The 17,113-nt window shown below is 34.6% G+C and overlaps 1 protein-coding gene across 3 annotated transcripts in view; it reads left to right on the forward strand.

Annotated features, from left to right (window-relative positions):
* The window catches only part of ttc28 (tetratricopeptide repeat domain 28), a 361,751-nt gene extending 352,397 nt beyond the window's left edge, over window positions 1–9,354 (forward strand). For 2 of the 3 annotated variants that reach the window (XM_051121326.1, XM_051121328.1), the window contains 8 exons: window positions 1,270–1,517; window positions 1,709–1,833; window positions 3,647–3,878; window positions 4,080–4,156; window positions 4,331–4,354; window positions 4,513–4,642; window positions 4,722–4,829; window positions 7,018–9,354. In XM_051121326.1, the coding sequence (XP_050977283.1) occupies window positions 1,270–1,517; window positions 1,709–1,833; window positions 3,647–3,878; window positions 4,080–4,156; window positions 4,331–4,354; window positions 4,513–4,642; window positions 4,722–4,829; window positions 7,018–8,618 (2,545 nt within the window). In that variant the 3' untranslated portion in view covers window positions 8,619–9,354. The remainder of the gene's footprint in view (window positions 1–1,269; window positions 1,518–1,708; window positions 1,834–3,646; window positions 3,879–4,079; window positions 4,157–4,330; window positions 4,355–4,512; window positions 4,643–4,721; window positions 4,830–7,017) is intronic. The other variant, XM_051121327.1, reaches the window with a different exon arrangement.
* Window positions 9,355–17,113: the final 7,759 nt, after the last annotated feature.

A 17,113-nucleotide genomic window follows, 5' to 3' on the forward strand; every position in this document is an offset into this window, starting at 1 on the left:
ATTTTGAACTTTTTTTTTTTCTTAGAAAATCAACCTTTACCAACTTAATTTTGTGATTGTTTTAATTTTATGGTTGTTGTTGTTGTTTTTTTTTTGTGGTTATTTATTTATTTTTTTATTTTACGTTTTTGTAAGTAGTAGTATTAGTATAACTAAATAATTTAAAGTCTAAATCAACTACAAAATGTTCGGTACTTTTTTAATTTTGAACATTTTTTTAGAAAATCACAACATTTACCAGCTTTATTATGTAATTGTTATTATTATTTTGTTTTATTTTATTTTTTTTTAGAAAATTGCTAACTTTATTTTGTGGTTATTTATTTATTTCTTTTTTGTTTTTTAATTTTTACAATTACAAACTTTTTTTGTGGTTATTTATTTTTTTTATTTTACGTTTTTATAAGTAGTAGTATTAGTACTTTATTTGGTGATTGTTAGTATTATTATTTTTTATATATTATTTTTTTTCCTTTAGAAAAACAAACTTTATTTTGTGGTAATTTATTTATATATTTTTTAATTTTATGTTTTTATAATTAGTTGTATTAGTATTACTAAATAATGTAAAGTCTAAATCAACTATAAAATGTTCATTACTTTTTTAATTTTTAACTTTTTTTTTCTTAGAAAATCAACCTTTACCAACTTAATTTTGTGATTGTTTTTATTATTATTATTATTATTATTTATTTATTTATTTTAGAAAATTACAAACTTTTTTGTGGCTATTTTTTTATTTTTTTATTTTACGTTTTTATAAGTAGTAGTATTAGTATAACTAAATAATTTAAAGTCTAAATCAACTACAAAATGTTCAGTACTTTCTTAATTTTGAACATTATTTTTTCTTAGAACTTAGAAAATCACAACCTTTACCAACTAAATGCTAAAATTAAATATAATCATATATAATCATTTTGTTTGTTATGCTACATTTTATATGCTTTTAATAATTCTGTTTTTATATACAATGTGCATATTTTAGTTTATTTAACTACATAAAAAAGTATCAAATGTAATTATATAATTGTATATGTAGCATAATCTAGATATACAGCCACTTCTACTGTTATATATGCTTTTGTTCATACTGCCCACCCTCATCTGTGCATCAGCGTTTTCGTACATAACTTCAGTTTAACAGGCCGTAGTACGCCTGCAGCCACATCCACAGTAGTTTTACAGTCTATTTAAGATAATAGCATCTGTATTCCAGTGAATTACTGCTCCATGAAGCTGATAGAGAGTGTTTTCATAACCCTGCAGCTCGTACCAGGAGTCTGACAGTAAAGTAACAGCGGACGGCGTGGTGGGTTTGACGAGGGCGTTCCTGGCGGCTGGAGCTCAGTGTGTGCTGGTGTCTCTGTGGCCAGTTCCTGTCGCAGCCTCCAAGATGTTCGTCCACGCGTTCTACAGCGCTCTGCTCAACGGCACCAAAGCCAGCGCGGCCCTCGCAGACGCCATGAAGACCGTCCAGAGCAGCAAGCAGTTCTCACACCCCTCCAACTGGGCAGGTATGATCATGACAGCATTGCATATAAGTATTTAAGTATAATATAAGCAAATCAAGTACAGTGATATCATATAGCATACTATTACTGCTTACCGTCACATGTCACAGTAGTAGTAGGCAGTATTGAGGATATAGTGGGTAGTTTGAATGCTTGTTTGCTGTTCTCCTCATGATTTGAATATGTCTCCGCAGGCTTCATGCTGATTGGCAATGACGTGAAATTGAACAGCCCGTCGTCTCTGATTGGTCAGGCTCTGGCTGAGATCCTGCAGTATCCAGACAAAGCCAGAGATGCCCTCAGGGTTCTGCTACACCTGGTGAGAAACACAAACCAGCTTTACCAGTAGCTCTGGCCTAATTTACATTCACTAAGAATATGTGTTATGCATGTGCTTAAGGTAGTGTACTGTAGTATATAAAGAATATGTTATAAATATAAAGTGTGTGTGTGTGTTTATATACACACAATACTATGAAAATATTGTATAATGCATATATTTTAATCTGTTATAGTACATTTGATATGCTTTAAATGGTTCCATTTTATTTTGTATGCATTGTGCATATAGTATTTATGTGCATATTAGTTATATTAGTATTAGTATACATATTACATACGGTAGTAGACACTAGGTAGTACTGCTATTGTACATATATATACATATATATCATTTTTTTGAATAACTATTATTGTAATTATTATTGTGATGTACAGTAGTACTTTTATTTTTTTGCTTAAAAGTATGTAATAATATGTAATAATATAAATAATATGCATTTAATATATAAAATTAAATATACCATTAAATATGTATAATTTATATATGAAATGATATATATATATATATATCAAATAATAATGAATTGCATTATATGCATAAATTTAAATATATATGTGTAATATATAATATATTATATATGAAATATATATATATATATATATATATATATATATAATATCATATATATATATATATATATATATATATATATATATAATTTAGTATAATAAAACAAAATGATTTTATATAATTATATTTTTTTACCATTTATTACGTATTAAAATATGAATATATTAGAATATGCCTAATTTTGCTTAGATTAAATTAAATTAAATTACATTTAAAATAAATTATTTTAATCTTGGTGAAAATAAACAAAATGATCAGATTTAAATAAATAAAAAGGTTCCCCCAAAATTTCTTTACATTATGTAATGCATGAATTAAAACAAAAAAAAAAGCAAACAAAAAATAATTACTAATAATTATAATTTATAAAAAGTAAAATATAAAAAATTAAAAATGTGTATACTAAAAATTAATTTAAAAATCAAGTAAAAAATATATATATATATATATATATATATATATATATATATTAAGATCATGTTCCATGAAATTTCCTACCATAAATATATCAAAACTTAATTTTTGATTAGTAATATACATTGCTAAGAACTTCATTTGGACAACATTAAGGTGATTTTTTTTCAGTATTTAGATTTTTTTTTGCACCCTAAGATTTTCAGATAGTTGTATCTCGGCCAAATCTTGTCCTATCCTAACAAACCATACATCAGTTTAAAAAAAAAATACCCTTATGACTGGTTTTGTGGTCCAGGGTCACATATTGTATGTGAAGTATTTCATTTTTATGATTATTTTGATCTGACATTTTTTAAATGCAATATTTGCTCACTACTCACTAGGTTTATTACTTAATTATCATTAGTTGACGACATTAGTTAACATGAACTAAGAACGAACAATACTTTTACAGTATTTATTAATCCTAGTTACTGTTAATTTCAACATTTACTAATGCATTACTAAAATCACAGGTTGTGTTTGTTAACATTAATGCACTGTGAACTAACATGAACGAACAATGAACAACTGTATTTTTAACAACATTAACAAAGATTAATAAACAGTGTCATAAATGTATTGTTCATTGTTCATGTTAGTTAATAACTAGTTAATAAATTTTGTGGGGTTTTTTTTCATAGGTTTCATTTTATTTTTAATTGAAAAAGTGAAAATAGTAGTAACAGGCTATAAGTAGGAACATCCAGTTTTTTGTATGGTGTAGTACAACAAATCATTTGCGTCTCTGTGGCTCCCCCAGGTGGAGAAATCTCTCCAGCGCATCCAGAACGGCCAGAGAAACTCCATGTACACGTCTCAGCAGAGTGTGGAGAATAAGGTGGGCGGTGTGCCGGGCTGGCAGGCTCTGCTGACCGCAGTTGGATTCAGGCTGGACTCGGCTGGAACGGGCCTTCCCGCGGCGGTCTTCTTCCCCACCACTGACCCCGGAGACCGACTGCAGCAGTGCAGCACCACCCTACAGTCACTGCTGGGTACGACACACTGCCTATAACATGCTTTTACCAAAACCGAAATAAATCCTGTGCTAACTGAAAGAAAACAAGCTGACAAAAAGATTAAGTTTAGGTTTTGGTGATAATATTGCATAAAAAGAGATTTACAAGCCCAAACATTTTGGACCCAGAGTACCAAATTTAAGCATTTAAAGAGTTATTTATCCTTCATGTTCGCAGGTTTGCCTCCTCCTGCTCTGCAGGCGTTGTGTAAACTGATCACAGCGTCAGAAACTGGAGAACAGCTGATCAACCGGGTAAGATGTCACAGCATGCATCAAACTTTTCATTAAGCAAACTGTCCTGTGCTCATGCATCTGATCTGTGCGTAACTACACTGCTGTTACGAGTGCCTGCTGTATTATTAAGATGGTCATGTCTGCTTTTTAACAATCTTCTTTCCTTCTCTTTTTCTAAACTTACCACTAAAGGCTGTTAAAAATGTAGTTGGAATGGTAAGTGCTTAAATATCCGCTTTCAACTAACTCTGACTAACGCTAATGCACTACCGTAAATTAACTTGCCAATAATTTCTAGCTTTTTATTGTAAATAGAAATAGAACAAACCTTTTAAAAATTGCACGTCATTGAGATCTTTCTTGTTTTTCCGCAGCTCCATCAGGTTTTGGTACAGCTTCAGTCTGGAGAGAAGGAGCAGGATTTCTCTCTCGCGCCCATCCAAGTGTCCATCAGCGTGCAGCTCTGGAGACTTCCTGGCTGCCATGAGTTCTTGGCTGCTTTGGGTAAGAGCCACTTCAGCATACAAGTACTGATCGAGATGCTTTTCTTCATGCTGAAGGCTCAATCTTTTTCTTTCTCCAGGGTTTGACCTGTGTGAGGTCGGTCAGGAGGAGGTGGTGTTGAAGACGGGCAAACAGGCCAACCGTCGCACCATGCACTTTGCCCTGCAGTCACTGCTGGCACTGTTTGGTGAGCAGCACAGTTAATCACATCAACAAAACTGATTCATTCATTGTAAATAAATAAGAATTTTATCATCGAAACTAAAGACAAGAAAAAAAGGCTGTTTCAATAGTACAAGCTTCAATAGTAGCTAATATTTCAGTTTACTCAAAGAAGCTGTTATTTTTTTACTATGTATTTTATTTTTATAGGCAATGCAAGTTTATTTTTAAAGCACATCCTACACACATTGGTTAAAGTCCTTTACATAAAAAGGATTTCAAAATAATCATAGCTATGGAAGCCTGTTTCCGCCACTGAATGAAAAATAATAAAAGGTAATTGCGACGTTGTGATATAAACTTGCAATTGCAAGTTATAAAGTCAGAATTCTGAGACACAGACTCGCAATTTTGAGAAACAAAGTCTGAATTGTGAGTTTATATCTTGCAATTCTGATTTATTTCTCAAAATTGCGATTCTGTCTCAGAATTTTTTTTCAGAATTATGAGATATAAACACAATTGCAAGTTGTAGTCAGAATTGTGAGATATAAACTCGCATTTCTGAGAAATGAAGTCAGAATTGCAAGATATAAACTCATAATTCAGACTTTTTTCTCAGAATTATGAGATATAAACACAGTTGCGAGTTATAAAGTCAGAATTGTGAGATATAAACTCGCATTTCTGAGAAATGAAGTCAGAATTATGTGATATAAACTTGCAATTCTGACTTTTTCTCAGAATTATGAGATATAAACAATTGCGAATTATAAAGTCAGAAACGTGAAATATAAACTCGCATTTCTGAGAAATGAAGTCAGAATTACGTGATGATAACTCACAATTCTGACTTTTTTCTCAGAATTATTAGATATAAACACAATTGTGAGTTATAAAGTGGGAATCGTGAGATATAAACTGGCATTTCTGAGAAATTAAGTCAGAATTACATGATATAAACTTGCAATTCTAACTTTTTTCTCAGAATTGCAAGATATAAACTCACAATTCTGACTTTTTTTTTTTTTCAGAATTATGAGATATAAACACAATTGTGAGTTATAAAGTCAGAATTGTGAGATATAAACTCACATTTCTAAGGAAATGGAGTCAGAATTAAGTGATATAAATTGTGAGATAAAAAGTCAGAATTGCAAGATTAAAAACTCGCAGTTCTGACTTTTTTCTCAGAATTGAGTGAAATAAACTCACAATTGTGAGTCATGAAGTCAGAGTTGCGAGACCTAAACCCACAATTTTGAGAAATAAAGTCAGAATTGTGAGATATAAAATCACTATTCTGACGTACTTTCTCAGAATTGCGAGTTTATATCTCGCAACTGTGACTTTTTTCTCAGAATTTCAAGTTTGTAACTCACAATTCTGACTTTAAAACAGGCAGTTGCGAGTTATTGTGGGATATGAACTTGCAATTCTGAGAAGATATCAGTCTTTTTTCCCACTCAAAATTGGAATATTGGTTTTTATCTCGCAATTCTGACTGAGTTTATATCACGCAATTCTAAGAAAAAAGTCAGAATTGTAACTTTAAATCTCGCAATTCTGACTTTATAACTCGCAGTTGCAATTTTATATCCCATAGTTCTGACTTTCTAACACGCAATTGCGAGTTTATATCTCGCAGTTCTTAGATAAAAAGTGGCAATTACCTTTTTTATTTTTTATTCAGTGGCAGAAACGGGCTTCCGTACATAACAGTGCATAAGCAATAAAATGTGTTATTTTTAAAATTCTAATGTTATTTACAAAAAGAAAAGAAAAAAGATGCAATTTCATTCATAATAAAATAGACTAAATTTAGACCAAAAAAAATTTTTTTTAAAAAATGGCGGGAAAAAAACAATGTATATCATATTTTTTTTGTTGTATATCCATTACATTGCTAAAAAAAAAGTAAAAAAAGCAATACTAATAATAACATTATATATATTATACTACTAATAAAAATAACGTTATTTAATGTCATTAATTACATGTCAAAAAATAGTATTATAATTAATGAAATTATTATATAATAATATATATTATTATACTAATAATATTATTTAATGTCAATAATTGCATGCCATAAATAATCACTATAACTATTTTACTGGCAATAAAATTTCTATATCAATACACCCTTATAATATATAGTGTTATGAATAACATCTGAGTTATTAATAATTGCACTTTAACGTTCTCTTTAGACTCTACTGAGCTGCCGAAGCGTCTGAGTCTGGACAGTTCATCGTCTCTGGAGTCTCTGGCCTCGGCACAGTCTGTGTCCCACCAGCTGCCTATGGGCTACCCCAACCCTCCCTTCTCCCCTCCGTGCCCCGACAGCCTGGCCTCGGACGCCATCTCGGTCTACAGCCTGAGCTCCATCGCCTCCTCCATGAGCTTCCTGTCCCGTCCCGAAGGCGCGTCCGACTTCATCAGCCAGCGTTCGCGCCAGCAAGAACTAGAGCGGCATCGGGGCGGAGCCGGGTTGTTTGCGTCCCACCGGCACACGGCGGTGCCCCGCAGCCGCTCGTCCCCGCATGGAGCCGTAGGAGGGCATGACGATGAAGAGTATGAAGGATACAGCATAATCAGCAGCGAGCCGTTAGGTAGCCAATGCGACACGCTCCCTCGTCCCGCAAACCACAGGAATCCTCGGGGCGCCGCACGCGGCGGGACTGGCAGGGGTTATGCAGTGTCCGTGTCCTCCAGGGGAAGCGTCAGCACCCCGACATCTCCTATCAAAGCCACTCTAGTTCCCAGTCCCAACTCACCCTTCCAGAAGGTCGGGAAGGTGAGCAGCTCCGACACGGGCGAGTCCGATCAGTCCAGCACGGAGACGGACAGCACTGTGAAGTCCCAAGAGGAGCGTACGCCCGGAGCCCCTCTGGACCCGCAGGAACTGGCGCAGAAGATCCTGGAGGAGACGCAAAGCCACATGCGGGCCGTCGAGACTTTGCAGAGAAGCACTGGGAGCGTCCCGCTGGGTGAAGGGATGGGTGGCGGAGGCCCTCCTACGCCAACCGGAGGGTCTGCTTTCCGTTCCTCGGAGACTAGTGCGTTTAGTCGCCCTAGCAGCCGGGCGAGCATCAAGGCTCAATCGTCTCCGCTCCCGACACGCCCCAAACCGCCCTCCCGTACGTCGTCCCTACAGAAGGTCAGCTCGGGATACAACAGCCCCGCTACGTCCGAGACATCCCTGAAGGAAGGCAGCCAACCCTCGCCGACTTCTGACAGCCACGCCCAGTTTAAACTCAAGTATCCCAGCTCGCCCTACAGCGGTCACATTTCGCGCTCGCCCAGCAACATCTCGCCCAGTTCGGGCCACCAGTCGCCGGCTGGCAGCGCGCCATCTCCAGCTCTGTCCTACTCCTCAACGGGCTCGACGCGCTCCAGTCCGGCAGATGCCCCAGATATCGACCGACTCAAATTGGCTGCAATTGATGAAAAAGTCCAAGCGATTCACAATCTCAAGACCTTCTGGGCGAGCGCGACCCAACAGCAGCACTCGGGACCGATGCGGGCACTCCGCGGCGGGAAGCTGAGCACCGCCAAACGAGACGTCCTGGGCCTTCTGAACCTCTCGCCCCGGCATGGAGTGATGGGACAGGACACGCCCGGCCAGGATGTGGCGCTCGAGCACAGAAATCCACCTAACGGCCATCGTAAGATCGATCCCAAAAGAGTCGCGCCTTCTCCGACGGCTTCCACCGGCAGCAGTCCGGGTTCGCATCCCATCCGTCTGCCTTCGGGGAATGGATACAAGTTCCTGTCGCCGGGACGGTTCTTCCCGTCCTCTAAATGTTGAGATTCTGTCCCTCGGTGACTGGATTCTCTTGATAAAGGAGTATTTATGACTCTTGAAAACAGTGAAAAGGACAGTCTGGGTGAGGAAGTGCACATTCCCGGAAGCCTCAAACTGCCTACTGTTTTATTTTCCGTGCAGAGAGCATATAATCCTTATGCTTCCACCTACACTGTAAAGGACCGTTTATATATGCAGACTGATCGTAGACTTGCGCAAGGCATGTCAGACAAAAAAACCAAAAAAAAAAACAACGTAAAAAAAGAAGAGATTATACCAAAATGGTATTTCGACAAAAAGACAAAAAGGCTCGCTGTTTGTGTTAGTGAAGATGATGCGGCTTTGACTGGTTTATTTCTTTTGTTATTTTTGTTTTTCTTTTTTTAAATATAATTATTGTTATTGTTATTATTATTATTATTATGGATGGTAATTGTTATTACAAATATTTGTTTTGTAAATTAAATCAACGTTTTGCAATCAGTATTATACGTTTTTATATTGTTAAAGAAGCAAACCATGCACAAAAAAAGTTGAAAAAACATTTTCATATTTTTATTGAGATGGTGACGATGCACCTGACCTGACTTCTATGTGAATTGAGTGTCAGTATTACAGCATGGGTTCTCTTGCTCTCCAGTGATTCAGTGTCTTTTTAACAGAGATTTTGCATATGTGGACTCTCATCCAGACATATCTCATTTCTCAGTAAAATGGTCTCAATAAAAAGTTTAATTTACTCTCTTGTGGTGGGCTGTTATTCATTTTCATTTTACTATACGACAGAATAGAATGAAATGTGACCCTTAAGTGGCACGGGTATATTTGTAGCAATAGCCGAAAATACATTGCATGGGTCAAAATTTTTCTTTTATGCAAAAAATCATTAGGGTATTAAGTAAAGATCATGTTCCATAAAGATACTTTATGAATTTCCTACTGTAAATATATCAAAACTCAATTTTTGATTAGAAATATGCATCGCTAAGAACTTCATTTGGACAACTTTAAAGGTGATTTTCATCGTATTTTGATTTTTTGCACCCTCAGATTCCCAATTTTCAAATAGTTGCATCTCAGTCAAATATTTTATACATATTTTAAACAAACCATACATCAGTAAAAAGCTTATTTATTCATTTATTCAGCTTTCAGATGATGTATAAATCTCAATTTCGAAAAATTGACTAGTTTTGTGGTCCAGGGTCACAAATAGTAAATCCCACAATCGATTTGTAACCAACTATTTTGTTACAAATCAGTTTTAAAAAGTGCTTTTTCCACAATAAATATAATGATTGTACTTTCTAAATAGGTTTTTTGTTGATTTTTCATATTTATAGAGGATTTTATACTTATATTGATTCAAAATTAACTATATTCATAAATATACTTTCAGCAAATGTGGACTACGTTCTTTGGTCAGATATACGAAGGGACAAGGCCAGCTGAAAAAATCTGAACATTAGTATATGTGACCCTGGACCACAAAACCAGTTTTAATAGTATGGGTATATTTGTAGCAATAGCCAAAAATGCTATGGGTCAAAATTGTCAAAAATCAAAAGGATATTAAGTAAAGATTATGTTCCATGAAGATATTTTGTAAATTTCCTACTGTAAATATATCAAAACTCAGAGTTTTGATTAGTAAGAACAACTGCTAAGAACTTAATTTGGACAACTTTAAAGTTGATTTTCTTAATATTTAGATTTTTTTTTTTTTTTGCACCCTCAGATTCCAGATTTTCAAATAGTTGTATCTCGCCCAAACATTGTTCTATGCCAACAAACCATAGACCAATAGAAAAGTTATTTATTTGGCCTTGAGATGATGTATACATCTCAGTTTACAAAAACTGACCCTCATGACTGATTTTGTGGTCCAGGGTCACATATGTGTCTTACAAGGCAATGAAGTCAGGATTAGACAGTGAATGAGTATTTAGAGTGCAAGTATTTCTCAAATAAATGGAAATCACATGCAGAGATAATATTCATAAATTACTGGAGTTTTACCACACAGAAAGTCACTTTTAAGTTATCATAAGATTTCAGTACCATGTCATTTTTAATATATCAGTATTTTGTGCAGGTGAGTTGTTGGTTCTTCATGATTCAATAAGAAAATGCGACTCGTTTTGCTAAAATTCTGCGAAATCATTAGAAAAAGTAAGCATACCAAGTCTACACAAACAAAAAATGTCACTTCCATGGTTTTTAAACATAACATGCTATTCCTAGAGTTATTCCATGGAATATGTTATTCTTTCGGTACGATGGTATACCACAAGTGAAACGTTTGTATACACTTAGCTGATATATTTTTTCATGATTATGATTATGTGAACCGTTTGATTTTGAACTTATAAATCAAACACCAAATATAGTGTTCCCATGGCTCAAACAATAGAGCTCTGTTTTAGCAAAACCAAGGTCATGGGTTCAGTTCCCAGGAAAAGTATGAATTGAAAATGGGTCACAGACAAGATGTCCTATTTTGGTGTCTGTGATGTTAAATACAAGTGCCTACTACAGTGTTTGAAATACCTTTTGTGAAATAATATATCAATTTATGGGTGAAATAACATTGCCATTCAGAGTAACAGCTATATTTATGTCAAAGAAAAAAAAAACATACTCTGGCCAAAAATATAGAAAAGAAAATCTATACTACAAAATTTTATCATATTTTAAATGATTAAAACTGGTTGACAAATGGTTAAAACCTATAGTGGTTTGAATGATAGTGGCAAAGATTGGTAAAGGTGTAAAATGAAAGTTAATTAGTATTTTAGGGCTGCACTGTGATGTTGCCTCATAAAAGAGTTTTTTGTATATAAACTGTTGTTACACTAAATTATCTTCTGTAAATCACAATAAAAATGTATGATAGGCATTATTTTTACTATGAAAAAAATGAAACAGGATACATAATAATGTAAAAAAATAAAAAAAATAAATAAAAAATAGAGCTGTTAACTTTTTATTGACCATAGCTTGAATGTATTGCAAATTACTTTGGATATAAGTGTCTGGCAAATGCATAAATGTAAATAAATCATAATATCAGGGATCAACAGGTGTCCAGCATGCATGAAACCTTTAATAGTGATTAAAAGCATCCATGGACCTTATGAATTTGGTTGATGAATGTTCTGAGTGACAAAGAAGCTTAAAAACAGGCCATCAGGGTCATCAGATGCAAAGTTCACTTTTACATGTTGTTTTACATTAATGTGTGTTGGCAGTGTAAGTTAGACAAGAATATCTCTGATTGAGCGATTGAGGTGTTGTGTTGCTGGATGTAATAATGAATATAGTGGTCGTCATTTATTCCAGACATCTGAGCCTCTGAAGATGCAGTGGATTACATTTGTTTGTGAAGGGAATGCGCCTCCCGATCTACATAAATGCGTCTATGTTGGCGCAAATCATTCGTGATCCAGCTTCACCTACAGCAGAAGTGAGTATAAGGTTTTTTTTATGAATCTCTGCGATCACCTTTCCTAATAATGTGTTAGTTAGTAAGTTTCGCAGCTAAAGTAAACAATCTCTCAGAGCAGCTCGTCACTCCACAGAGAGAAGAGAGGGGCAGGGTGAGCAGAGCTCATTTGCATTTAAAGGAACAGTGCCTCAAAATGGGATGATTTTTGCAGAGCTCATTTTGACACGGCAAAAAGGGTGTTTTTACACAACCGAATTTTTAATCAAAGTATATAATAGACTTTTCATTAAGACCCTAAAGAATCATATCAACTTGTGGGAAATGGGCATCCGATGACCCCTTTAAGTGAAATTGAATAAAGTTTGTACACTTTATTTGTTTCTTCACCGCGGTGCCATAGAAGACCCACCTTCTTACCTTTTTACAATCTGAAGAACCTTCTTTTGCCACAAAGAACCTTTAGTGAAATGGAAAGGTTCTTTAGATGTTAAAGGTTCTTTATGGAACCATTCAGACAAAAAAAGTTCTTCTATGGCAGGGGTGGCGAACTCCGGTCCTGGAGAGCTGCAGCTCTGCAGAGTTCAGCTCCAACCCTAATTAAAACTCACCTGCCTGTTGTTTTCTAGTAACCCTTCAGAACTTGCTTAGCTTGTTCAGCTGCATTTGGTCTCCAGGACCCACGTTCGCCACCCCTGTTCTATGGTGTTGTGAAGCACCTTTATTTTTAAGAGTGTAAACAACATTATTACAGAAAAACAGGCATCAAAGACAGAATGTCCAAAGATTATTAAAGAACTTAAGCCAGATAAAACAAAACAAAAAGGGGACATTCACATGATGCCAAATACAGATTTGTAATATATTATAATAGAAGCAGCTTTTACAGTATTCAAAACCTTAGGAGACTTTAAAAAAGCATGTTTGTTAGAGAAAACCTAGTATAATGGAGGAGATTTGAACAATCAACATTCTTTCACATTCAGTGTTATTATTAAACTAGTTTTAACTGAAAAAGCAGAGAAACAATCTTTCCTAAATCATTGTACACTCTGGCAATCCAAAAAAAAAAAACAGATGGCATTAACAAAAACAGCATTCTATTCCAATATCCATAAATTTAAACAGCAGCATATTGGATATATTTTGTGTAAAATCTTCTCTTACCTTATTCGAAATACAAAATTTGTAAGGTGGCAGCCATGCTTTTCTCCAATTGACATCCTTTAGGATGGAATTCCAATAAAATTTTCCTCTTGGAGTAACTCTTTTTTTCATTAAAGACTTTTCTAATATCTTTGTTAGTGCATTTTTTTAATCAAATACATGTTTACTGTTTATAAGGATATTACAATCGTTATTATCATCTTTTACGCATCACTGGCTGTATTTGTTTTATTGCAGAAATGGAACATACAAATAATAACAATACAAATTATAAACAAATAATAAATAAAACTTTAACAAATAAAGATATTACACAGTACCAGGGGGACTGAAGATTGTATAATCTTATTAAAGAAAAAAAAATCTAAATCAGAACAAAACAAACGAAATTTTTGAACAAATTCTAGATCTTTATTGTTTTTGTTTTTATAATACAAGACAGCATACATTATTAGTATCAGTGAATCTCGATATTAAAGATTTAGAAGGGTAAACTTTTTTTTTTTTTTTTTTTGCAACACTTTACAACCAAACAAGGTACATAGTCACAATCCAGAAAATAACCAATCTTGTTCAGCCTTGGTTGAGCATAACCAAAAATAGAACAAAATAAAGCATCAAAATATACAAAACTAAACCAAAAGAAAAAGGATAACTAAAAAGTAAAATATAACAATAGTAAAATACAACAAAAAGGGCTTTTACAATAAATTGTACAGATCCAGGAGAGAAATCTATTTAAGGGCTTTCTTATTCTTAACAAATTTTAAAGATTTGTATAAGAGTTTTACCTCATTCCGCCACTGAATAAAGTTAGGTATAGATTTAAACCATCTGCACTTGTGAATAAAAAAACTTTCCAAAACATAACAGGACATTATTAACAAATTCAAAATCTTTGTTTTCAAGAAAAATACCAAACCTGACTACCTTTACATCGAGTGGTGGAAATTCAACGTCCCTAGTACATAACCAGTTTTGCAATTCTCTCCAAAAAGGTTGTACCATATCACACAAAAAGAAAACATGATCTAAAGTTTCAATACTGGTTTCACAAAAAACACAATTATTAACATCAAAATTAAATTTCAATCTTAAAAATTCATTAGCAGGGTATCTTGAAGCTCACCTCTTTAGCTTTTGGAGGAAGGGGGAAAGACAGATACATTTTTCTAATTTTTTTTTTTATTTCAAGCGTGTCAAAATCTTTAAGCACGTATTCCCTTTTAACTGGGTTTGGATAATAAGCCTGTAAGATAAAATTTCTAATAATCTTATTGGTGCATTTTTTCTCACAAAAATCAAAACCTTCTAAGGAAAGCTGCCTCAATTCTTGGGAAACTTGTGAGTGAACAATATCTTCTTTAACCATTAATCTCAAGGCAACTGGAATGGCTCTAATCATTCTATTATAAATATTAACAGTACACTGTAGTTGGAATTTCTCGCAAAACTCACTATGCAATAACAAATTTCCATTATCATCCAAATCCCTTTGGATTTCCATTCCTCAAAATAAACAGACTTTCTGCCGAGCTTAATGTATATTTATGCTGCGTTCATGACATATTGTAATTACCGTAATTTCTAGATGACAGCATGTGACGTTCTACTCGGAGCTGTTCACGTCCTCAGATTCAAAATTATGCTTTTTGTATGGCAACACTATCAACGCCTAAACAGAGCCTACGTTGGTACAAGTCGTAGCTCTCAGAAGACTCCCAGTTCACAATTTGTAATTCCGAGTTCTACGAGGACGTGAACGCTTTTTACTAGTTGGAATCTCATAATTACGGTAATTCCGATATGGCGTGAACGCACCTTTAGAAGGGTAAACGGTAGCTATGTAGAATTTTTAAGTGTTTTTATTTAAGTTGGCTTGAGAAAGCCAACTTACTGATATGCTATTTTCTTCTGAGACTAAAATTATCAACTCTAACTCCTCCCAGAACTTTAACTCTACAAACTCCAAACTCAGCCCAGATCTTCAAACTGATCTGAAGTTAGTTGCTATATCTTTTCTAACTGATCGGACTTACGGTTTTCCTAAAAATGACGTTTAAAACTGGGAAAAATCCCATTGACTTACATTGACGGAATGTTCAAATGAGCCAACACTTTTCAAATTCCCACTGTCAAAACTCCCAGAATCCCTTGAGACTCAATCAAACTTCCCTTCTATGTACTGTATTTCTAATCCATTCAAACTCATTCAAACTCATCTATCTATCTATCTATCTATCTATCTATCTATCTATCATCTAACCATTACTATATATCTATCTATCTATGGCTAGCAACCAGAATCATGCTAATGACTTGCTAATCTTGCTAGAGACATGCTAGCAACTTTGCTAATCATACCAGAATCATGCTAATGACTTGCTAATCATGCTAGAGACATGCTAGCAACTTTGCTAATCATACTAGAGACATGCTAGCAACTTGTTAAACATGCTAATAACATGTTAACGAAATGTTAATTATGCTACAATCATGTTAGCAAACATGCTAGAAACTTGCTAATCATGCTAGAGACATGCTAGCAACTTTGTTAATCATGCTAGAGACATGCTAGCAACTTTGCTAATCATGCTAGAGACACGCTAGCAACTTGCTAATCATGCTAGAGACATGCTAGCAACTTTGCTAATCATACTAGAGACATGCTAGCAACTTGTTAAACATGCTAATAACATGTTAATGAAATGTTAATTATGCTACAATCATGCTAGCAACTTGCTAATCATGCTAGAGACATGCTAGCAACTTGCTAATCATGTTAGCAACATGCTAGCAACTTGCTAATCATACTAGAAACATTCTAGCAACTTGCTAATCATGCTAGAGACATGCTAGCAACTTTGCTAATCATACCAGAATCATGCTAATGACTTGCTAATCATGCTAGAGACATGCTAGCAACTTGTTAAACATGCTAATAACATGTTAACGAAATGTTAATTATGCTACAATCATGTTAGCAAACATGCTAGCAACTTGCTAATCATGCTAAAGACATGCTAGCAACTTGCTAATCGTGCTAGCAACATGCTAGCAACTTGCTAATCATACTAGAAACATGCTAGCAACTTGTTAATCATGCTAGACATGCTAGCAACTTTGCTAATCATGCTAGAGACACGTTAGCAACTTGCTAATCATGCTAGAGACATGCTAGCAACTTTGCTAATCATACTAGAGACATGCTAGCAACTTGTTAAACATGCTAATAACATGTTAATGAAATGTTAATTATGCTACAATCATGCTAGCAACTTGCAAATCATGCTAGAGACATGCTAGCAACTTGCTAATCATGCTAGCAACATGCTAGCAACTTGCTAATCATGCTAGAGACATGCTAGCAACTTTGCTAATCATATCAGAATCATGCTAATGACTTGCTAATCATGCTAGAGACATGCTAGCAACTTGTTAATCATGCTAGAGACATGCTAGCAACTTGTTAAACATGCTAATAACATGTTAACGAAATGTTAATTATGCTACAATCATGTTAGCAAACATGCTAGCAACTTGCTAATCATGCTAGAGACATGCTAGCAACTTGCTAATTGTGCTAGCAACATGCTAGCAACTTGCTAATCATGTTAGAGACATGCTAGCAACTTTGCTAATCATGCTAGAGACACGCTAGCAACTTGCTAATCATGCTAGAGACATGCTAGCAACTTGTTAAACATGCTAATAACATGTTAACGAAATGTTAATTATGCTACAATCATGTTAGCAAACATGCTAGCAACTTGCTAATCATGCTAGAGACATGCTAGCAACTTGCTAATCGTGCTAGCAACATGCTAGCAACTTGCTAATCATACTAGAAACATGCTAGCAACTTGTTAATCATGCTAGAGACATG

This window comes from Labeo rohita, chromosome 10, assembly GCF_022985175.1.
Source record: "Labeo rohita strain BAU-BD-2019 chromosome 10, IGBB_LRoh.1.0, whole genome shotgun sequence".
NCBI lineage: Eukaryota > Metazoa > Chordata > Actinopteri > Cypriniformes > Cyprinidae > Labeo > Labeo rohita.